General features: G+C 44.2%; 2 protein-coding genes across 3 annotated transcripts; both read left to right on the forward strand.

Moving 5' to 3' along the window:
- The first annotated feature begins 933 nt into the window (after nt 1-933).
- LOC136499143 (uncharacterized) lies at nt 934-18905 on the forward strand. The gene is made up of 2 exons (XM_066494834.1): nt 934-1137; nt 18822-18905. Exons 1-2 carry the CDS (start codon nt 973-975, stop codon nt 18903-18905), a joined length of 249 nt encoding a protein of 82 aa, XP_066350931.1. The 5' UTR covers nt 934-972.
- LOC136501276 (prefoldin subunit 2-like) lies at nt 15463-17530 on the forward strand. Of its 2 annotated transcripts, none has more exons than XM_066496778.1 (2): nt 15463-15613; nt 16790-17530. In XM_066496778.1, exon 2 carries the CDS (start codon nt 16839-16841, stop codon nt 17277-17279), a length of 441 nt encoding a protein of 146 aa, XP_066352875.1. In that variant the 5' UTR covers nt 15463-15613; nt 16790-16838; the 3' UTR covers nt 17280-17530. The 2 variants fall into 2 exon arrangements, with proteins under 2 accessions (XP_066352875.1, XP_066352876.1); XM_066496779.1 differs by having other exon boundaries at nt 15495-15613; nt 16836-17530.
- Nucleotides 18906-23200: the final 4295 nt, after the last annotated feature.

Genomic DNA, 23200 nt, shown 5'->3' on the forward strand with positions numbered 1-23200 from the left:
CCGGAGCAGGACCGCTAGCTGCACCAAGCAAGCAGGTGAAGACCAACACTAATTAATCCATCCAGTACTATTCCAGTGCTGTATGATTATTAGCCGTTAAGTATATAATGTAGGAGTAATCTATTCAATATAATTCCCGATCGCTAGGCCCACCACAACGACAGCGACTCCATCTGTCTGCCGTGGGTTCGCCGGAAAAAAAAAACGAAACCGCGTGCTGCTGACTTGCAATGGTGAGCAGTGCATTGCATCCTGCGCCTGCAACTCACCGTTGATCCTTGCACAAGAAGTTGATCACGATCTCTTCCTCATCTGTCTACACATCATGGAACCTACTGAATACTAGTAGTAGTACTATTTAATACTCGCTCTCTTTCAAAAAGAAACGATTCTAATCTTTGCAGAAGTTAATTATTCTAAGTTTGACTAAATCTTTTAAAAAATTACTAACGTTTATGATATCCAATATATATAATCAGATTAACCATTAAATATATATGTTCATAGTATAACTACTTGAAGTCATAAATATTAATACTAACATTTTTTCCTAAAAAAATAGTTAGATTAAAGAAACTTGTCTCAATCTATAAACTTAGAAATGCATCGCTTTATGACGATGGTAGTATTCCTTTAATTAATTTCTGACCAAGCTAACTGTAGTTGTAGCCTTCTTTCTTGCACCCTTGTCCAAGAAACAAAGTCAAAACAAAAGATATAAGGCTAGCTGATGCTTCAGGTAATCAGGTCAAGCAAGCAAGCCAAGTCTAGCTAGCTAGCTGGCCTGCAAGTATATATATATATATACGAATGGGCCGTAGGCTACTGCAACTGCCATCTAACTCACTCATCAGTCATCAGTCATCATCATCACTCACCATCGATAGCCAAGCCAGCTCTTTAATTTGCTTGTTTGCGCCGTGCTACTGCTGAGTGATCCAGATACTAACATAGTTGAAGGCTCAACAAGTCATGGGCTGCTTGCTCCGCCGTCTGTTCCCCTTCCTGGTCGGCACCGCCGTCGGGGTGTACGCGGCGCAGAACTACAAGGTGCCCAACATCCGCCACCTCGCCGACCGCGGCGCCGAGGCCGCCAGGCGCTACGAGGAGGCCTACCGCAAGAAGCCTGCCGCTGCCATGGACGCCGCACGTGACGGGAGCGGCGCCGGCGCCGGCGGCAGAAGGAAGAAGGAAGAAGGTGGTCCAGGTGGACATTGACGACGATGAAGAGTAACCACAGGTGTGATCGATCGGTATGTGCATGCATGCGCCTGCATGCCTGAGGGTGCATGTTGTTAATTAGTTACAGTGTTGTACTTGTAGTGTCTGTATGCTACCGCTGCATACAGTGTACGTGGGGATATTTATTATGTCGCTTTAGGTTACCTTGATTTACCGTGTACTACAATTCTACAATATGGCTATCGCTTTGATGTCAATTACTGAATAACTCAAGATTGTCGAATTAAACTCAGAGTTACCCTCATTCCAAATTATAAGTTGTTTTCTAAATAAATAGTTCGAAATAACTACGGCCCGGACGTCCAGCCCTAGGCCCACGTCCAGACGCAACTCCGCCACACCCTGTCCCGTCCCCCGCGTAACAGAGCGTCCGCCACCCTGCGTAACAGGGGAGCCCGTCCGCTCGCCATGCCCGTAGGGGTCTCAACTTCGTCACGCCCGTCTCACCCTGGGCGTTCGGTATTACCGAACCGATCGGTTCGGTACTTCGGTTCCTATGGCAATTCGGTTCCTTGAAAAACTGGTACCGATTGGTTCCTTCAAAAAATCAGTACCGAGGAAATTCGGTATCGATATTTTCGGTTTCGGTTTTTACCGAAAAGAACCAAATAGATTACACAGGAGGGAGGACAAGCACCCAGGCAGCCCGTAGCCGCTGTTCCGTCACCCAGAGGCTCGGTCCTTGAACTGCGGACGCACCCAGGCCATAGCCACAGGGCTCGCCGCCGCCGCCGCTGCCGGGGTTATGGAGCGTCGGCGCGGTGCGGCTGTCTTGCTGCTGCTGCTGCTAGCAGTGGTGGCCTGGCGGGGGAGGAAAAGTGCCTGGTAGTGACAGGTGGCGTGGCTCCCTGTTGGGCTGGTGGTGGTGGCGGGCGATGGCGCAGCACGGTGGCCGGGGATCGACCGGGCGAGGACGAGTGGATGATGGCGCGGCCACGTGGGGGCTAGCGGTGTGAGGGCGTGTCCACGGCCGCGAGTGGGGGACGGCGCGGGTTGATTGCGCGGCTGTGCCTGGGGGCTGGAGTGGGCGGGTGGCTAGGGTTATGTGAGTGAAGATGACTCATATGGGCTATTGGGTTGTATTATTTACTGGGCCTCCAACATATATTCGGTAAATTTGGGAATTTCGGTAAACCGAGGGAAAGAACTGAATTTACCTCTACAATTTTGGTTCCTGTCAATGAAGAACCGAACAAGGAACCGAAATCTTCGGTTTTGGTATTTTCGGTTCGGTTTTCGGTATTTTTTGCCCAGGGCCACCCGCGTCACCTCCATAGTCAGGGTCTGCATCTCTGTCGCGCAGGGAGATGCCACAAGCTTCTGCTCCAGGACCTCCGGTGGGGCCAGCGGAGGCAGCATGTCGTACGAGAATGGGCCGCGTGCGCCAGCGCGGACGCCTGCGTGACCTCCGGTGGAGCGCTGCCGCCCGTTTACAGCCGACGCCGCCATGGCTCCTGCATTAGCTCTCTCTTCCTCGCTAAGCAACCCTACATTAAGATCTACTTTTGCAACACTCAGATAAAACAATTGCAGCATACGTCTGAAATAGATGAAACATTTGGAATATACACTTGCAACATAGTCATTGTAACATATGCAACAACTAGATAGAAGACTTGCAACATACATCTGAAACAGATAAAACATATGAAACATGTTGTTGCAACATATGTTGAAACATATACAAACATCCGGATCAAAATGCTTGCAACATACATTTACAACAGATGAAACACTTTGAACAAACGCTTGCAACATGCCTCTGAAACACATGCAACATGTGCAACATCCCCGATCTACTTTTGCAACATCCATAAGAAAAACTGCAACATACCTTTGAAACAACTGAAACACCTAAAACATACATTTGCAACATAGGAGAGGGGAAGCCTAGACCGATGAAAGGTCCTAATGGCTAGAGGGGAGGTGAATAGCCTATTTAAAAATTTCTACAACAACACTTAACAAACCGGTTACACAATTATGTGACGAAGTGAGTATTGCGCTAGCCTACTAAAAATGCAAGCCACCTACGACAGTTCTAGTTTATGTAGTTTCTATCCACACAATAACTATGTCACTACACTAAGTTAGCGTGCTCTCAAAGGCTAACTAAAGAGTCACACTAACCAAACTAACAAGCTCTCACAACTAGCTACACTAAAGAGCTTGACAACTAGTTTGCGATAATGTAAAGAGAGTGAGCAATTTGCTTATACCGCCGTGTCGAGGAAGGAGCCAATCAATCACAAGAATGAATGTTAATGAAGACCAATCACCTCGGAATCAAATGACAAACAAAATGATTTTTTACCGAGGTTCACTTGCTAGCCAACAAGCTACTCCTCGTTGTGGTGATTCACTCACTTAGAGGTTCACGCGCTAATTGGCATCACACGCCAAACCCTCAATAGGGTGCCGCACAACCAACATAAGATGAGGATCACACAAGCCATGAGCAATCCACTAGAGTACCTTTTGGCTCTTCACCGGGGAAAGGTCAAGAACCCCTCACAATCACTACGATCGGAGCCGGAGACAATCACCACCCTCCGCTCGACGATCCTCGCTGCTCCAAGCTGTCTAGGTGGCGGCAACCACCAAGAGTAACAAGCGAATCCCGCAGCGAAACACGAACACCAAGTGCCTCTAGATGCAAACACTTAAGCAATGCACTTTGATTCTCTCCCAATCTCACAAAGATGATGAATCAATGATGGAGATGAGTGGGAGGGCTCTGGCTAAGCTCACAAGGTTGCTATGTTAATGCAAATGGCCAAGAGAGTGAGCTTGAGCCGGCCATGGGGCTTAAATAGAAGCCCCCATGAAATAGAGACGTTGTACCTCTTCACTGGGCACAACACGGGGTGACCGGACGCTCCGGTCATATTGACCGGACGCTGGACCTCAGCGTCTGGTCATGCGATGCGTGCCACGTGTCCCCTCTCTTCAAAAGTTGATCGCCCGATCTCAACGGTCAAGTGATGACCGGACGCTGCAGCTCAAAGTGACCGAACGCTGAACCCCAGCGTCCGGTCGTTTCCAGTAAGCATCCAGAGATGACTTTTCACGACTGGACGCGTTCGGTCATGCTTGACTGGACTCACCTAGCGTCCGGTCACACGGCGACTCCCCTGTGCATGACCATGTCAATGTGACCAGACACAGCCAGCCAGCGTCCGGTCATTTCAGCGCCACCATCCGTTCGATGACCGACGTTGCGCTTCTTCTGCTGCTACTGACCGAATGCGCCAGTCCTTCAGAGACCAGCGTCCGGTCACTTACAGTGACCTTTGTCTTTTCTATCTAAGGTGCCGGTGGCACCTTCGGACTATCCACACTCTACGGGCGGACACTCCGCCGGTGAAGTTCCTAACCCTTGCTCAAATGTGCCAACCACCAAGTGTATCACCTTGTGCACATGTGTTAGCATATTTTCACAAACATTTTCAAGGGTGTTAGCACTCCACTAGATCCAAAATGCACATGCAATGAGTTAGAGCATCTAGTGGCACTTTGATAACCGCATTCCGATACGAGTTTCACTCCTCTTAATAGTACGGCTATCGAACCTAAATGTGATCACACTCTCTAAGTGTCTTGATCACCAAAATAAAATAGCTCCTACTATTTGTACCTTTGCCTTGAGCCTTTTGTTTTTCTCCTTCTTCTTTTCAAGTCCAAGCACTTGATCATCACCATGGCATTTCATCATCATGTCATGATCTTCATTTGCTTCACCACTTGGAATATGCTACCTATGTCATGATCACTTGATAAACTAGGTTAGCACTTAGGGTTTTATCAATTCACCAAAACCAAACTAGAGCTTTCAACCGATCGATTCCAGCCATCGGGATCGGAGCCGATGGCGAGCGGTGGCGCACGAGCACCACCAGCACCCAGCACTGGCCCGCGGTGCGCGCGAGCCCCACCACCAGCCAGCACCACTAGCACCGGCCTTGGCTTAGCCTTGCGGGCGGCGTGTGCTACGAAAGGGAGCTAGCGGCACGGCATACAGCCAAAGCAAGGAGCAAGGTGCTGGTGGGGCGCGTGACGGGCGGGGGAGAGGAGCAAGCAGCCAGGTGGGGCACACGACAGCGCGGGAGCAAGGAGCGAGCGAGCGGTGCAGGGTCAGGGACGCGGTGGGAGAAGGCCAAGCTGAGTGAGCAAGCAGTGTCCGGATGAGAATAAGAGATGGAAAGAGTCAAACTTGTGGTGCACGTCACGCCACGCGTTCGTCCGGAGAGAGTCTCTGGCATTGGACGTCCTGTTTGTAGCATTATCATAAATAATTTTTACTATGTATCTGCATACAGACATATTGTTATTCCGTTATCTAAAAAAACATACAGACATTGTGTATATATCTAGGTGCATGAGGAATTGGTGGCACAAAAATTTACTCATAATACCAACATGCATGGTGAGAGTACAGTTCAGTTGGCCAGGATCAAGTATGTCCGTTACGGCCCATTTCCATCATGCATGGGCCGGGCTGTGTGGGTTGAACCTCAAAACAGCGCGCGCCACTATACATCCAGGTGCATCTGCTCAAAAAAAAAAAAAATCCAAGTGCAACTGAAGCAACTTATGGTCCACGTCTTCCTGTCTTGCACGACGGTTGCGTTCGTCAACCAAGTCTTCCTGGCTAGCCCTGTTAAAGTAAGTAGCAAATGGGGAAAAAAGTTACAAGAATGGAAAAGGGACCTGAATATATATCCTGTCAAGGTGTTTGGAGGAGTACACGTTACAAGAAAAATGTCCTGGAGAGTGGAGAGTTCTCATGAGAAACCATAAAATTGCAAATCTTATTAAGGGGAGTTTTGCTCTTGATTTCCTATAGGTGACTCTACAAGGCTTGTTTAGGCCAATCTAATTTAGTGCTACATTATTTGCTTAATTAGGTTTTGGTTTTTCCCTCTCCATGCATGGTGGTGTGGCAGACATGAAAGTAGATTGAATATTTTGATTTCCTTGGGTAAATTGACTAGGGGATCAGAACTAGATTCTCCGACTAATTACTTAGCCCCAATATCATGATTTTTAGGGTCTACCAGTTAGTTTTTGGATGGGGATTAGATTTGGGATCTAGATTTAGTCATCTAGCTAGAAATATGCATGGAGAGACATAAAGAGTTTAAAATAATTCTTTTTATGAGTTGAATTGTATATTGATTGTTGGTAACTACTTCCTTGCAAGTTGTTCGCTTTAATTATAAAATTCTTAATATTTTGTTAGTTATATTAATGAATTGATTTGCGAATACATACTACCTAGGTAGGGAGAGGTTAGAGTCACTACCCCAGTTCTTCACATCACTATCGGTTCAAAACCCTGACACTGATGTGGTTTCCAGGAAATCATAAAAATGGGAGAGACCCCACTAGACAGCCACTCGGTCACGCGTCGCAAGTCACAAGTCACGGGATTTTTCACGCGAAAACACGTGCTTCGCAACCACTAGCACTCGAAAAACACGCGCGAAAGTTTTCTTGTACCATATCACTGTCGGTTCAAAAACCGACAATGATGACCCAATATTAGTGTCGGTTCTTGGCTCGAACCGACAGTGATAGTATCAGTGTCATTTTAGCTACAAACCAACAGTGATGACCCAATATCAATGTCGGTTGGTCCTATCAGTGTCGGATATGTCAAAAAACCGGTAGTGATGTGCCGGGAGGCACTTTCACTGTCGATTTCTTAAAAACCAATGGTGATGAAGGCGACAGTGAATGTCACATCTGTAGTAGTGAGTTTATTATTTATTTGGACATGGTTCAAGTTTAGTTGAACAATTTTATTTAGATTGTAGATTGAGTAGGGAATGAACGACATAGATTCTCTCATTGTTTACCTACAAGCTCATGATATTGATAGTCTACTAGTTTCTCTCCTTGTATGCCAATTAAGTTTAGGAGTGACTAAAATGGTTGCCACGATCGTATTTGCTTACAAATTATTTTTCTTAAGTGTAGATTTATATGTTGCCTCTCATATTTATAGGGGTTTGAAATTAATATTAAATATTTCATTTGATTTTCAATGTTATCCAATATGCTTAAAGATGGATATGGTATCATGGATGTACGGTACATTAAGATGGAAGCTAATTTTCCATGTTGAAATTGATAAATTCATTGAAGTTGCCGAGAAAAAAGCATGCAATGATTCAGAGTTCTAACCGAAATTCAATGTCTATGTAGTGACTGCAAGAACATGCTTAGTCAACTCGCACTTGGTAATCCGAGGTTTCATGAAGGACTACATAACTTGGATTCATCATGAGAAGAAGGCACATTATTTGAATCAGAAAAATAAAAGAAGTTTATTACAAGTCCCACAATTGATCTTGGTTCTTGAACTGATATTTATTTTCTTGTGGTTGTTTTGCTGCCTTATCTTCTTGATGTTCTAAAGATTGTTCCTGTATTTCAAGCTGCTCCAGCTGAACCATATGCGAGCTCATATGCACATCATTCCTATATAATAAGGCACATACATTAGCCATTTGTGAGCCCTCTTGTTGAGATAGAACTTTGACATACAATTAATTTATTTTAATCAAAGCATTTGGTACCTCATATGTTGGTGTAAACCACTATTATTAGAACACTGGCCACCAGCTAAGCTCATTTGTTGATGTAAGCTAGATGAGGAACTAAGGTTAGCAAGTTTTAGATTCTTGATTCTAGATCTCAATGCTTCATTTAGTTCTGCATAAAAACAAAGAAAATCAACTTCAATTGAGTATTTGATATGTTAATAAAGGAACAAAACTTCCTTTTGAACAAGCAGGAAACAAGGGCATATTTTTGAAAAATAGAAACAATGGCATATCAAGATGACATATATAATAATCGTATGAGCTCATAGAGAATAGAATCATATATTTACCACACATATTATAATTAACAATTAATTAAAGTAGAATGTTTATGATTATCAAACAAGACAAAAGTGGAGCACACATTCATTTTTTATATCAAACATTTGGTAGGTGCACACATCTAGTTAGGCAAGTGCTCTCATATCCTAATGTTATTTTTGTCATAAAACTACATAAAAGGTGGTAAGACAAGCTTTGGTATTAATTAACACTAGTGTTTTTCAAAAATGCAAACAATAGGTCATATAGAGGCTTATTCGCTACCAAAACATTATTATATTTGACTAGTTCATAGCCTTAGTAGTTTAAAGAATATGAACCATATAGCATCTTCTGACAAGGCAACAAGAAACACATATCAACATTGTTTTACCTACATTATTTCACAATGCCTCAATAATTATTCTCATACATGCATATTTTCATATCAATGAGGTCTTATATTTCCAGCAAGTAAAATACTTTGGTGATAGAGAACTTTTAAATGATTTCATGCAACTCAAAAACAAAAATAATTGTTGAGGAACATATATATGGAATCATGCATCAACTCACAACCTAAAATAAAATTAACTTTGCTACTAACATGACACATAGATTTTAGTAAAAAAAGTAACTTTGTAATAGAACACACAACGAGGGCCCATTTTTTGTTTGGTGACTGATGAACACAATGCTATGTGACTAAAGTGTGGTGTGCATAGGATAATAAGAATTCACAATTGCATTGGTTAATCACATGTATGGCTACATGTTATTCTTTCCTTAATTTTTGGATTCTATGTATGGAGCAAACTGTATTCAAGAAGACTAAGGATTCTATATATTCTAAGTACAACTTGGTGTTAGGAGGAACTTAGAAGTAGAACATGTCTTTGTTTTCCTTTGGTCATACTATTAAAGGGGGGAGGGATCGAGACTAGTAATTTGGCCTGGTTTTGAACTGAGATTAGTAGAGGGATGCGCCCAAGTGACAGACTGAGCCAACTCAGGTAGTTGAAGACTGGACTTGGAAGGTGAAAATCATTAAGGATCTCAAAAATCAAGTCCAGAAATAATCCATGGATCAACCGATCAAGGCTAATAGATCAATCAATGATGTTACCTTACTATGTGTTTGGTACTAAGTATAAACATATCATCCAATGATGTTAATTTAGACCAGCGTATGATCTGATGACACTACCAAGGACTTCATCTTAAAGATGTGTCAGCTACTGGTGTTCATCCTATCATCCGGTGTTGCATATGTCACACATGGTGTCGGTGTTTTGTCAATCGGTAAGTGAATTTATACATGTGTCGCGCTGCTCTAGGAAGACGATGGTAGCATCCAAAGACACAAGGAATTATACTGGTTTAGACCGGAGCCCTATGTCCAGTCTCAGAGGGAGTTCGAGTGCATGTTCCTCAGTTGAATGTTCTAAAGTTCTTACAATGGGGTGTGTAAGCTATGAGAAAGAGATAGGAGAGAGGTGAGGGACTGCCCGAATGAAGTCTCGAGAGTCCATCCCCTTGGATGGGATCCTTGGCCACCCTTATATAGAGTCTAGGGGCCAGGTTACATACATAGAGAGGGAGGTTCTCCTGACCGAGAGGTCATGAGCCTGAGGGAGGGAGAAACTAGTAAGCTTGACCTGCAAGGAAGGTTGCCTTGTCCTGGCATCAGCGCACGTCCGAGTGTGGTTGTTGTCATGGTCATGTGCCCATATCACGGCATGGTGTGGCGTGATGCTACAGTGCCGGTCGTGACAACATTGTTGGCACGGTGGTGATTTGTCAGCTATCCTATGCGACATGGGCCCACCGTGGCCATCATCATTGTCTCCTGTTCTTTCAATGGCATCGTGGCATTAGTACAGGAGTAGGTAGCTACTCCTGGGTCATTGGTCGCCTTACTGGTCGTGGTGCCAGTGGCGTCAATCCCGAGCCATAGGGTCAAGGCCCTCGTTGGCTTGATTGGTCTTGAAAGTCAAGGTCATGGTCGTATGCCCCATCCCATAGCGGGTGGGGCCGTATGCCCATCTCATCAGGCCATATTTGGACGGTGGGTTATCGTACCGGTCGTCACCACCTGGTGATGTTGTCATATCCGCGTTGTGTGGCATAGGGATGACATCTGTCCTGACTATAAGGGGATAGCTATCCCCTCAGTCCTAGCGGAGTGAGTGGAGCGTGCCTGCCCCTGTTAGGGTTGGCGTATTCGATGGAGCTTGACCCCTCCCTATTCCTTCTCGGTGGTCGAGACATAGGAGAGAGGTTGTGCGGTGCTGCATAGCCTATAGTGGAAGGAGGAGGAAGAGGTCGTGATGGACCTTTGTGACTTGGTGCTGGGCCTGGGGCCTTTGTAGTTTAGGCAAGCTGCGATTGCTAGGCTCCTACTAGTTGGGCCAGTGTGGGCCGCCCGAGCAGCTAACTAATCGGTGTCCTAAGATACCTGAAGTATCATAACCCCAACACATGGCATATCGTCTGATGACACTGCTTGGAGTTCAAGTTAAAGTCATGCAAGTCTCTATAGATCATCACATGATCTATTGATGCATATATTGCAAACAACACATCATCCAATGATGATGTGCATAATTGCAATTCAAGTTGGACAATGTATTGAATTCACCGTATGATCCGGTGAGTGCACGGGTGGCTCATGTCCAACTATAATTCATAGTGTAGCCATTAAAAATGTTAGATTTCTACTGAACATTGTATGATCCGATGATAGGGCTTAGTGGTTGGCACATCATCTAGTGATCCTTGCATTTGCATGTTTTTGTCCAATGATTAGCTGCTCTCCTAGGCCTATATATATATATATATATATATATATGTGTGTGTGTGTGTGTGTGTGTGTGTGTGTGTGTGTGTGTGTGTGTGTGTGTGTGTGTGTGTGTGTGTGTGTGTGTGTGTGTGTGTGTGTGTGTGTGTGTGTGTGTGTGTGTGTGTGTGTGTGTGTGTGTGTGTCGGGTTCATAAACCCAGGGTCCCTCGGGGACCGGCTTCCGTGCCAAGGCTCGGCCCAAGAGTCTAAATACAACAGGCTTGAAGGATAGCCCAGTCGCCGACCAGAAGGTCTGGACCGAAAGGAGCGGCGCCCGCTCGTCGACCCCTTTGGCCCACCACTCCGATCGAAGCACTCGCTTCGGCCTCCAGCCACCTCCGGACGCCCTCTTCGATCGAAAGGCCTAGCCCAAAGCGCTACTTCTGACCCTGACCCCGTGTCCCTCTGACCGAGGCTCGGAGGAACCCTGCTCACCGCTCTTCTCCGACCGGCGCACTCAGAGCCGACTGGAGCCATCCGACCGGGGACGCCCGCTCGATAGGAACCAGGAGACGTGCGGAGGAAAGCAAGGCAAGGCTCACAAGTCAAAACCACTGTACCAGGGACCATACCCTGTATGGAACAGTACTCTGCAGCCACCCTGACACAAATAGTATTGTAGGCGCCGACATCTCCCTCTACAGTATTGTAGGGGCCGCTAAAACTCCCATACGGTAAGGCCCCCCAGTGCCTCTAGGCATCGATAGCGGTATGGGCACCAGGATTTACCGTACCGGGTGAACATAGCGAGACTCCTCACATGCCTCTAGGCATCAAATAGTATTTGCAGGTACCGACGTCCACCATCCCTGAAAAAGGAAGCACGACCTCTCTGCCATTCTACAGTAACATCAACAGTGTTGTAGGCGCCTACCATTATCTTGTACCCGTCGGTGTGGGCAACAAGGCTCGGTAGGCGTGGGCAACAAGGCTCGGTAACATACGCACCCTTTCCCTCTCACTTGTAAAGCCGTCCCCTTCATCTATAAAAGGGGGTGCGCTTCCTCCAACAAAGGAGACCGATTCCAGTTGATCAGAGTTCCTTAGATCGATAGCTCACAACCACAGAACCGTCAGGTTCGGACCTCAAGCACCCGCTTGAACACTTAGCTCATACCGAAGTTCCTGTCACTCTCAGCCCTTCCGTCTGGGGCCGACCGTACCTCTTGTACACCCCATCTTTCTCCTTCTCGTTTGTAACCCCACTACAAACTTCGAGCACCTGGGCTCAGGAATAAAGTCACCGACCGACCCCGACTAGACGTAGGGCACGTTGCCTGAACTAGTATAAATCCTATGTCATTGAGTGCTAGGCCACCTCCGATCACAACGTACAGCAAAACTACAAATATTCACTAGTTGGTCACTTTCTGCACCGACAATATGGGTTGAACAACTCTTTTGGTTCTCTCTTTGACTAGGTCATCACATACGTATATCTATAATGTTATTTGGGAGATTGGAGAGCATTTGCATGTCAAGGTTAATGATTTGCTAGTTGGAGTGGTGATTTTGTGTGCATGTATTTAGGTTCTTTGCTTGGGATCAGTTCAGATGAAGGTTGAGGTTTATTATATTACTCTTGGTCTTTGTCACCACCTAGATGACTCAGAGGTGTTCTTGGTGACCTTCCATTGGAGGAGCTTGTTGGAAGACTCTAGGATGATTTTGCTTGGTTTATGACTCACCAATCCAGAGTGGAGAATGGGTAAGGTATTACTAGATCTTGAGCCTTTTGTGAATCAAGGGAGTCTAACCCTTAGTAGGTGCTCTAGCTTACATTAGATTGTAGCAAGAATACCACAAAAAAATAGTTTTCACTTGTCCATTTACTTGTTGCACTTACATTCGTGTCAATCTTGTAGTGTGCTCTTGGTTTTGTTTTAGTGTGATCTCTAGTAGCTAGGTTTTAAACTCGACATCTAAGCACTTGTTGCTAGTGTGATCACGCTAAGCACAAGGCTTAGTGCGGTGTCCCCAAGGACTCAATTTATTTATTAATATATGATTAGTTCTAGGGCTAGTTAGGCAAGGCGTGGTGAAGTAGTGTTTAATGTTAAGATTGCTTTAAATTTTTTAGAGCCAAATTGACCCCCCACTTGGGCCATTCTATCCTTACAGCAACTCAAAAATATCTTATATCCTTTCAAGAAATTGATTTAAAAAGACTGCTATAGATAGCAAATTAATAATTTTTTAGATAAAATTTACCGCATGTAATCATCACACTAAAATCAGAGGTAATCAGGTAATGTGTATATACATGTTTGTATTGAATTCGTGCATGGTCTCCAATACAGCATGCATGTGTCATCACTCATCTCAACTTAAAGCATGCGAAAAATTCACGCACTTGTAAGTCAACGACTGAAATATACACACTTACTTTGGATCAAGCTAGTACATGAACAAAAAAATTGAAAAATGAACTTTTCTCAATTTGATTGAGAAAAACTTTTGAGGTGACTTTGGATGCATATATGGCAAACAAATATTCTATAAGCAGACATATGCTAATTAATAGGTATATACTAGATAAATCAATGTGGACTACTGTTCAGATGTAATTATCATCATCCAATAGTTACAGCGCATATTCAAAACTCACCCCATATATGCAATGTTAGGGTTTATTTGTCGCTAAATAGCAAAGCATTTTGGAACAGAGGAAACAAAAAATATATTTGTAATTTTGTCTGTAACTCTAATAATCACATTCAGATGTACACATAGCACGGTAAATATATCAACAGTCTAGATGTTGTTTACATTTAATGTTCTCATTGCAGTAATCTGTAAGCCAATGGAACATATATATATATATATATATATATATATATATATATATATATATATATATATATATATATATATATATATATATATAAGGGGTGGTATTATCTAGTGAACCTTTTCCAAACAAGGTATGCAAGTTTCCACGAGATTGGACAAGTTCCCGTCGAGTTAGGATTGAAACTAGCTCGAACAGCGGAAACCAGCACAAGTTGGTTTACATGGGGGTGCAGCCGAAGGCTATAGAAAACAGCCTAGGTCGGTTTTGTTTGTTGCCGGTCGTTGAATAGGTAAACCGGCCGATCTGGGCCAGTTTTTACTGGGTTGTCTTTTTAGCCCAAATCTATTTCTTTTCAATGTATTTAAATCTCTAATCTGATTTTCAACTTCCCAATCACCTGTTGATGTCAACAGCGACTATGACATGACATGATGACAGGGAGGTAGTGAACAAGATAGAAAAGAACCCTTCCTACTTAAAAAAAAGCCATAACAACTGGTCGCGACCCCTTTAACAACCTATTTTTGTTCCGGGTTTAAGCATGTTGTGTTGTTGTAACTCCTAGAGTATCACGTCTGGTTAAAATTTTGAGAGTGCCAATATATATGAATTACCCCTGTGTATCATAAACACACTACTAAAAATCGATTTTAGGAGACAACCTCTAGATTAGCAGAGGTTGAATATATCATTGTGTCCAAAAATACACTCTAATTTTCACAGATGGTCTATCCATTTACGGAGACACTACCATCTCTAAATGGATTAACAATGGGAGCCATTTTCAGGGGACAGGGCCCTTAAAAGGCTCGCCTCGGTTAATTCAGTCGAACTTGAGACTTCCTCAATTGACTACCATGGTTCTACCTGAAACAGCTTAACAACAGTACCACGAGTACAAAAGTTGAAGTTGAGACTTGATATTATGTTCTGCTAGCTGTTTTTAGGTTGCTCTTGTTCTAGTAAAATTAAATTACCCATCAGATTATCCTTTGTTGGTAGATACTCCGAACGGTTGCCTTTTTTTTTTTGAATGCCGAACGGTTGCCTTGGTTACATTGCATCTGGCACTTGATCCTTTCTTGCTCTTGAAGTTGAGATCTTATGACAAGTCTCTACGCGCTTCATTGTGGCTTGAACTTGTGGGCTACTAAACATCTTATTAGGGCGGTTAGGGTTCCATTTGGGGTTTCTATGTTTGATGATCGGGTATCAGCCTAAAGGAGATTAAAATCAAAACGACTTAGGACAGCCATCTCGGAACAATGGGTGGTTGGTGATCACATCTTGTTTGATCTAGAGACAAAGAAGTCTTTTCCATATTGCAACTAGGATTGCTGCTTGAAAGTTTAGGGGCAAAACACAATTTACGCTTTCGTAAGGGTGCTGGCAAAGGTTTTAACCAGTGTGGTTTTCGGGTTGTGACAATTTATAATTCGATACAAGTTTAGTATATGTTGTATTATAAACGCGGATTCAAAACTACTCTATTGCATCCGTCTCCATGCTCAAAGGATCGATTTGCCAAACATTTTTTGTTCGCTCTATTCATAAAATCACGGAGAAAATTCGACAGAACATACGTATTTTCCAGTTACGTTACAAAGTCCTTCCTCCGAAATTTATCTCACCACAGAAGCATGTCATGGGCTCATGGGAATAAGGCCCATCCAGGCCCACTTCAGGCCTGCCCCAGGCCCAGGCAAAGTCCTACTGCCCAGTGCCTTCTCTTCTCCCGTACACGCCGCGTGCGCGCGCCGTGCTCTCTCTCGCTCGTGGGGACAACTGCGCGACCGCCGCCGCCGTACGCCAGGCGCCCAGGTCTCCGGCGGCCCCTTTGCCGGCGACGAACGAGCACCTACAGGTACGCGCACCCCTTCTCCTCCCTTCCTGCTGTGCGAAACCGAGTTCCCTAACCCTAACTTAAGCTATCTGTTTATCTGTATGTACTCGGATCTGATTCTGATCTAATTACAAGTCTATACATGTGTTATGCATATCAACTTCGATAAATTTGTGTCGGGGTTCCCTATATTTCTTTCGTACTGAACAAACCACTGTGAGGAATTTGTGTCCTGAATTAGCTTTTGACATTTCCCACTTTCATCCAGAATAGTCCTGCTTTCAGGTGATGCTAGTGCTTGTGTCTGGGAGGAAGAATTGTTTTTCTTTCCTGGATTATCGATCGTGTGCCAGTAAACTTGCATCAGTAGTAACGGAGAATAGTGCTCGTTGAAGCTAGGCTGATGAATTGTTCTGCTATGCAAGCTTTCTCTCTTTCTTGGCCAGTTGGTTATGTAGTAGTATTTTTATTATTGATTTTTGGGCTCACTTAACTCGAATAGGATTTGCTTTGCTCATTAAATGTTGATGTCAGCAAACTATCCTTTTTTGGTATGTTACTCTTTCGTCATTTCCGTAAGAGCAGGGAGCGTGAAGTCTATGTTAAGCATGAAGTCTATGTTCACAATGCTTATTATAGCGTTATAGTCATAAAACAGCTGACAGCTTGGATGTGTATCGATAACTTATAACGGTATTCCTCCTTATGCCTTGAACAAGGCTGTAAATTTACTCATTTAATAGGTTAGATTGTTCTTTAGTTGTGCACAGCTAAATACTACTTACAGAAAATGAGGCAAATTCTGATATGATTTATGAGAGATAGGTAGCCAAAAAATACTCAATAGTTGATGAAGTGATTTGCCTTGTGCCCTGGTGGCACCTGGTGGTTCTTAAAAACTGCTGAACATTACTTTTGGCAGCATAGCAAATGAAATTTATATACAATCATTTTTCCCCTTTGGCTCATATTTGTTAAAATGTAAACGCTGTTTTTTAACTCTGTTATCCGTGATTACTCCTTGTTTTATTATATTGCTTGCTTGGTGATGTTTATGATAGATTTCTATTTAGTGCTACAGAATCTTGCTTCTTCTATGTAAATGAGTTTGGCTTTAACTGTTTTATTGTGCGCCTCAGATTTTGTGATGAACTCTTAGGTAGCACCTGTGCTCAGAAGATGCTTTTCCCTTCACAGGTTTCTGTCATTGGTGATTTTGTTCTCTGGTTATCTGCGTCACTAGGAAATGGCAAGCAGAACAGGTGGTGATGGCAAAGAAGCTATAAACGAACAAGTAATTGCCAACACTTATGCCAACATGCGTACCGAAATGAACCAGCTCTACACGAAGATCACAGAGCTGGAGATGGAGGTCAGCGAGCACTCCCTTGTGATCGGCGCGATCGAGCCGCTGGATCCCTCGAGGCGGTGCTACAGGATGATTGGCGGCGTCCTGGTAGAGAGGACCATCAAGGAGGTCCTGCCTGCTGTGAAGCGCAATAAGGAGGGCCTCGAAGAGGTGATTGCTCGCATGCACAAGGCACTAGAGAGGAAGAAGAAAGAGATCACCGAGTTTGAGCTCAAGTACAAGATCAGGATCCGGAAGGCTGACAATGACGCCGAGGATGAAGGTGGCAAGAAGGAAGGCACTGCACAGGGAGTCCTTGTTGGTCCTGCCGGACAGTAATAGAAGTTAATTAGAGAGACCTGCATGCTACAAGTTATTATGCTTAGACCACAGTAAGGTGGTTGCACCTCTTTGCTAGATGTGTATGTCTTGGGGTGACATGCTTCTGTAGAACCAGCGATTTTGTGTTAAACCTGATCCTATAGATGAGGACCCCTTGGGAACTGGAATAGTTTGACAAGGTGTGATATGTTTCTGCATCTGTTCTTCAGGTGGATTGGTTATCCAAGTATTTCTGCTTGTTGATGGCACATCTCAAATTTCGCAGTACTACAGTTTCTGTCTGGAGGTCCTTTTTATTATCTTTTCAGATAATTATGGGAAGTCGTCTGTATGATTATATCAACTTAACTGATACTGAAAATACTGCAGCGTTTGGAGGTGGGTAAGTTCCTGATAATTGAGCTGTTTTAATGGTTTAGCTATGTGGTGTTAAGATCTTTTGAGAAATAATTGAGTACTTTGTTTGAGATTTCGCTACAAGTTTAGTTGTACTGGCATGGTACTAGGAAATGGCTACAGATGATAAGGTTTTTGGGTAGGTCAAGACGGGTTTTATATTTTAGAGTCAACTGGCTACCATTTATGTTAATGCCCAGCCATCAAATGTTCAATTCATCCTTGTATTCAAAAGATCGAGGATATTTTTGGGTAGGTCAAGACGGATTTGGGCTTTGAATGGTATAATTTAGCCCATGATAATTGATACGTAGATCTGAAGTTTGCAAGAAAGATTATTTACACCTTTCTTGGTACTGACTATTGATTATCGTGGAGGGTTAGTTTATTTTATCATGTCTTCATGTTCTTGAGTGTATTAAGTACATTTTTCATTTATCTTATAGACAGCGCTACTCTTAATCCAATTGAGCTGGTTTTGTTTCGGGATCGATTTCGGAAGAGGTGGCAGACGTTTGCAGTTGCATCCTCACCCGCAGCCGCAGGTGGCTGTGGGCTGTGTCGCTTGCAGCTTGCTTTCCACAAGCGCGACGGCTGGCCCTTGGAGAAGAAGTGGATCGCTCGGTCAGTGGGCTGGGCTGTGCCGGCGCCGCTGACCCTTGGAGAAGAAGTTGCTCCTGGCCTCGTGTCCATATACTTCATCCATCCCTAAGGAATCATTCTTACTTCTCAGGACAATGAACGAATTAATCAAATATGTATAAAGAGCCACTAATATTTATGATGCATAACAAATATCATCATATAAGTTGTAGAATATGTTTTCATAATGATAGGAATAACCTAGTTAAATTTAAAAAAAAATCTATATTTTTTAGACGCAGGTAGAACAGCCACAGGATTTCCCAAAATCGTCCGGTAGCACTGTAGCAGGCACCAACTAGCTGAGTTACACATGACATCGCCGTTGACTGTTTACCATTCGGCCATTAACATCCCTGCTTGGTGATCTCCATTATTCGTTGCCTCCTTTCTTGATCTCCATTATTCAGTTTCAGCACAAGTACATAAACGGAGCGTGGCATCGATGACGCCAGGCGCTACGAGGAGGCCTACCGCAGGAAGCCCGCTACTAGTTCTGACGCCGGCGCAGGAACCACCAGCGGCGGCAGCAGGAAGAAGAAGGCCGCCGCGGTGCAGGTGGACATGGACGACGACGAGGAGTAGCTGCTGCTAAGGGCGTTTCATATTCCATGTCTGGATTAATTAAGTTTCGGTAATTTCTGGGTCACTGGGTACCGGTGAAATCGATGTGTAATTAAGTCGAATAACAATACAAATTAATGTTTCGGCTGGCCCGTGCCCGTCCGTCATGCTGCAATTCATCTGTATTCGTCTCGTGCAACTCTGACATGTGTGAGTTAAAAATCACCACAAGGATGGCTGCCATGATGGGCCTAAGCTTCAGTGGGCTTCATCCATCGACTCTTGTAGCTTATCTCTTGGGCCACTAAAAGGCCTGACTGACTCTCGTCCGTATTGGACTTTCGATGGATTCCATTTGCCTCCCTAGTGAAAGCAGATTTTTTTTTCCTTTTCTTTTTGGGCTTCGAAAACAGAAGATGGATAATTTAGATCTGTTTGCGTTGGATTTTTTTTATTTTTATATATAAGAAAAACAAACGGCAACCACGTGAGCACAAGCACGTACGTGCACTGCCCCAACGCCACAGAAGTACGTGTACCTTTGTGCTAGCAGTACTTGTCATTTTGTCGAAATTGGCGTGGACCATTTTGCGCCAGTAAACACACCTGGTCAGGCACGCCCTGTATCTACCGCTGGTCGCCGTTGGCCGAGACATATAGGCCCCGTTCGCTTTAGAGAAATTTTGGAGGAATTCGGAAAAATTTGTGAGAGGAAAATACTGTTTCGGATGAAAAAAGAAGTAGATCAAGCCGAGTTTAAGGACACGCGAACATGGCCTTATAGGGCAGCGAAAAGACCAAAGAAAGAAAAACCATCTTCGATGGTCTTCGTGGTTGTAAATACTCCTAGTATTAGTTGCTATAGTATGGTCCTAGGCTCATAGCGTCTGCTATAGTACTGTTACACTTTTTTAAGAATCTACCACTGTAATATTGCTAATTATTCCGCTGTTAACACTAAAAACGTTTTAGCTCCCTAAACATCGCTATTTAACTTTGCCACAAAATATTTTAGCACGGCTAATCGTGTCCAATGCAAATATTCATTACTTACTCTAGAAGAGTATAATCTATGTCTATCCATCGTGCTCTTTACTTAAAAACTAATAAATAATTATTAAACCATTGAATACTAAGTGTTGAATGAATATATGAATGTTGATGGTAGCCCTTCACAGTGAATATCAATTAATTAACGTGGAGACATGTTCTCCTACAATATATACATATATTTGAGTATTTGTATTTATAATTTTTTTCCTCAATTAAATGTTTTTGTGCATACCTAATTAATAATTTCCATAATTTGTATAAAAACCACTAAATTAAATAGCCTCCGCTATAGGTTTTTATAGCTTTTAGAGGAGGAGGCTACTAAATGTCATAGGCAGTTATTTGCAACACTGGTGGTTTCCTTTCGCACTCCCAATGGGGGAAAAAAAAGTAGTTGTTTCGGGCGCACAAGATAGGGATGGATCCGGATGCTACAGATAGGAAAGATCTGATATATTTTCAATGACTTTTCTCTATTCAATTTCAGAGCTATATTTGATATAAGAGGAGGGAGGATGGATCGGTGGAGTGGGGAGAATAGATATATAGTGGATAGAAGAGCAGGAGTAGTGGGAGAAAAAGAGAAAATTGAATAAAAAATAAACACTGACATACATAGCCTACATCCGAGAAAGAGAGGTATATCGAGACAAAGGTTTTCCATTCTATGAATTGTTCTCCTTCTAGTAAGGATGATCTAAGGTTCCTTTGGATTAGAGGAAAAGAGAATGCTCTAAGACCATTTTGAAATGGAGGATAAGTGAAGAAATTTCGGGTAATTAAATTTCTATAGGAAGTTTTTTCTGAGCCTTTGTTACAAATGATTGAATTCTGCAAATTCCTTTCAAACCCCCTTGTAACGAGCTAGCTTAGTATTCCGCAAGAAGTTTGGGAAAATTGGAAAAATAAGCATGAGTTTCAATTAGATGTTTTTCTTTCTCTTTGTGTCTTAGGAGGACTCGCGTGGTGTTCTCGTGTAGCATCTGCACGCTACTTATAACTTTTCTGCCTTCCTATATGATTTTAATTGAATGGGTATTCCCTATTCTAATCCTGCGTCTTCCAACTATTTTTTGAAAAAAAAATCTTGCATCTTTCATGCCAGAGGACAGAATGTGGATAAGAGGCAGGGCGGCGGGTTTGGTGGTTTTGGTGGGTGGGCGAGGGGCGCACCGACACCTGCGTGCGCTCCCCTCCGTGGTGGACGCCACGTGGAGCCCGATGACATCGCACGCGACGCATCTGGAGTTAGCCGCGGTCCTCCGCTCTCCTCCCGATGGACCAGAAAACCGACGCGAGTGCCACGGGTCCAACTCTAGATGCTGCCCACCTTGCTCCTTTCACCACCGTGCAATGCTAGCTACCGCCTACTGGAGACTAGCCACCGAATAAGGAGTGGCGGGGACAACTATTGCTAGAGGAGGATAGGGTGGGGAGAGCGCTATTGGCTGAAGGGAGGGACAAGGAGTGGCACCATGGTGGAGGAGAGGAAGTGGTGCGGCACTGGCAAAGGAGGAGAGAAGACGGCTTCGACGAAGGGTGAAAGGAGGGAGGGGCGGATTGGTGGAGTGGGGAGAAGAGAATTGAGGATAAGGAGACCCAGAGCAGGGGTAGTGGGAGAAAAAGAGAGGGAAAAAGATATAAATAAACACCGACAAACGGAGCTTACATCCAAGGAGAGTTAACGAGACGAAGTTTTTGCACTCTGCGTGACCTCATGGACCCCCAAAAGATCTCTTTGGATGGAGCATTCTCCTTTGTGCTAAAGATGCTCTAATGTCCCTTTGCATTGGAGCGAAAGTGAATGCTCTAAGGCCCTTTAGAAATGGGGGAAAAGTGGACAAATTTTGGATTCTTAAATTTCTATATAGGAAATTTTCCTATAAGAGTCAACTTTCCTATAAGATACCTGTGCCATGAACTATTCGCAAGAAATTTGGAGAAAAATAAGCATGTGGTCAACGTGGTGTTATATTTTCTTTGTGTTCTAGGACTCCTATGTTGTTCGTTCTCGTGCACCATCTGAACGCTATATATAACTTTTCAGCATTCCAGATTCTCCTAGGATTTTTTTTTCAAACCTGGGTATGTATATTACTCATGGGCTGATAGCTCGTCAGCAACAATTACATTAATGTGATCAGGGAGAGAGCTTAAGATTTGCCCAAACCCTTCAACACACTCGTACCCACTAGCGGCAATTGCATGAGCCCACCCTATTACACTCAGTTGAACGGGTATTCTAATCCTGCGTCTTTCGATTTCCTTTTTTTAGAGAGAAAAAAGTGCGCGTTTTGTTTTGTTTTTGTTTTTTTTTTATTTAAAAAAAAAACCTGCGTCTTTCGTGGTAGAGCACAGAATCTGGATAAGAGGCAGGGCGGCGGGTTCGGTGGTTTTAGTTTGGTGGTGAGCTGCAGTTGGATCGACAGGCCGGATGGGTGTGGATCGAGAAATCCTGGTCGGCGGTCGCCCCCATTCCATGGAAACATTCCGGTGGGCGGCGGCGGCGGACCGGTGCCGGCAGCCGGCTGCTCCGCTCCGTTCGTGGATGGGAATGGAAAGGAGGGAGCACGACGACGACAGCAACCGCCGACGGGCCAGGAGGACCACCGGTGCGCGTCACGTCACACGCACCCGCCGCATCCGATCCATCGCCGCCGGCCACCCTGCGCCATCCATGATCCGCGCTTCCTTCTAGTTTCCACGGCCACTTGCGGCTGTAGCGTCTCCTACTCTTGGCTTTCCCCTGCTGCTTTGCTTTACTACTACTAGGTTCCGTCCCCTGTGCTCCTTTCTTTAACCATCCATCCGGCCGGTGAATCCGGACAGATCCAGGAAATCAAAAGCGGTAGGTTGCAGCAGTGCTGAGCTCGACGCCGGATCAGAAAACGAGAGCTCAGTCACCGTCATCGGCGATCCAGAGAGCGATCAACGGTCATTGTCAACCACAACCACGCGTGATCACCACCGGAACGCACTCGTATATAGGAGCACTAAGTACCCGAATTACTCGATGGCAACGACATCACGTACGTACAATATACTACAAGTCTACGCCGGACGAAGTATTATTTCATTATATCCACAAGTAGAAAGGTCATCATGCGGTCAATTCTACGTTTCTGGAACGGCCACATCATCATCTAGTTCACCCACCTGCAGACTGTGTACGTGTCCTGGCAGAAGCTATCACTATCAAGCGCTACTAGCAATAGCAAGCAATATCAGCCAAGCATACAAAGGCAAGACGACGGCGAGAAGAG

The sequence above is a fragment of the Miscanthus floridulus genome, chromosome 13 (genome assembly GCF_019320115.1).
Source record: "Miscanthus floridulus cultivar M001 chromosome 13, ASM1932011v1, whole genome shotgun sequence".
Taxonomy (NCBI): domain Eukaryota; kingdom Viridiplantae; phylum Streptophyta; class Magnoliopsida; order Poales; family Poaceae; genus Miscanthus; species Miscanthus floridulus.

Coding starts and splice junctions, on each gene's coding strand:
- LOC136499143 (XM_066494834.1), top strand. CDS start 973: ATGGGCTGCTTGCTCCGCCGTCTGTTCCCCTTCCTGGTCGGCACCGCC. Junction 1,138..18,821: donor GCAAGAAGCCTGCCGCTGCC/ATGGACGCCGCA, acceptor ACTAGTTCTGAC/GCCGGCGCAGGAACCACCAG.
- LOC136501276 (XM_066496778.1), top strand. CDS start 16,839: ATGGCAAGCAGAACAGGTGGTGATGGCAAAGAAGCTATAAACGAACAA.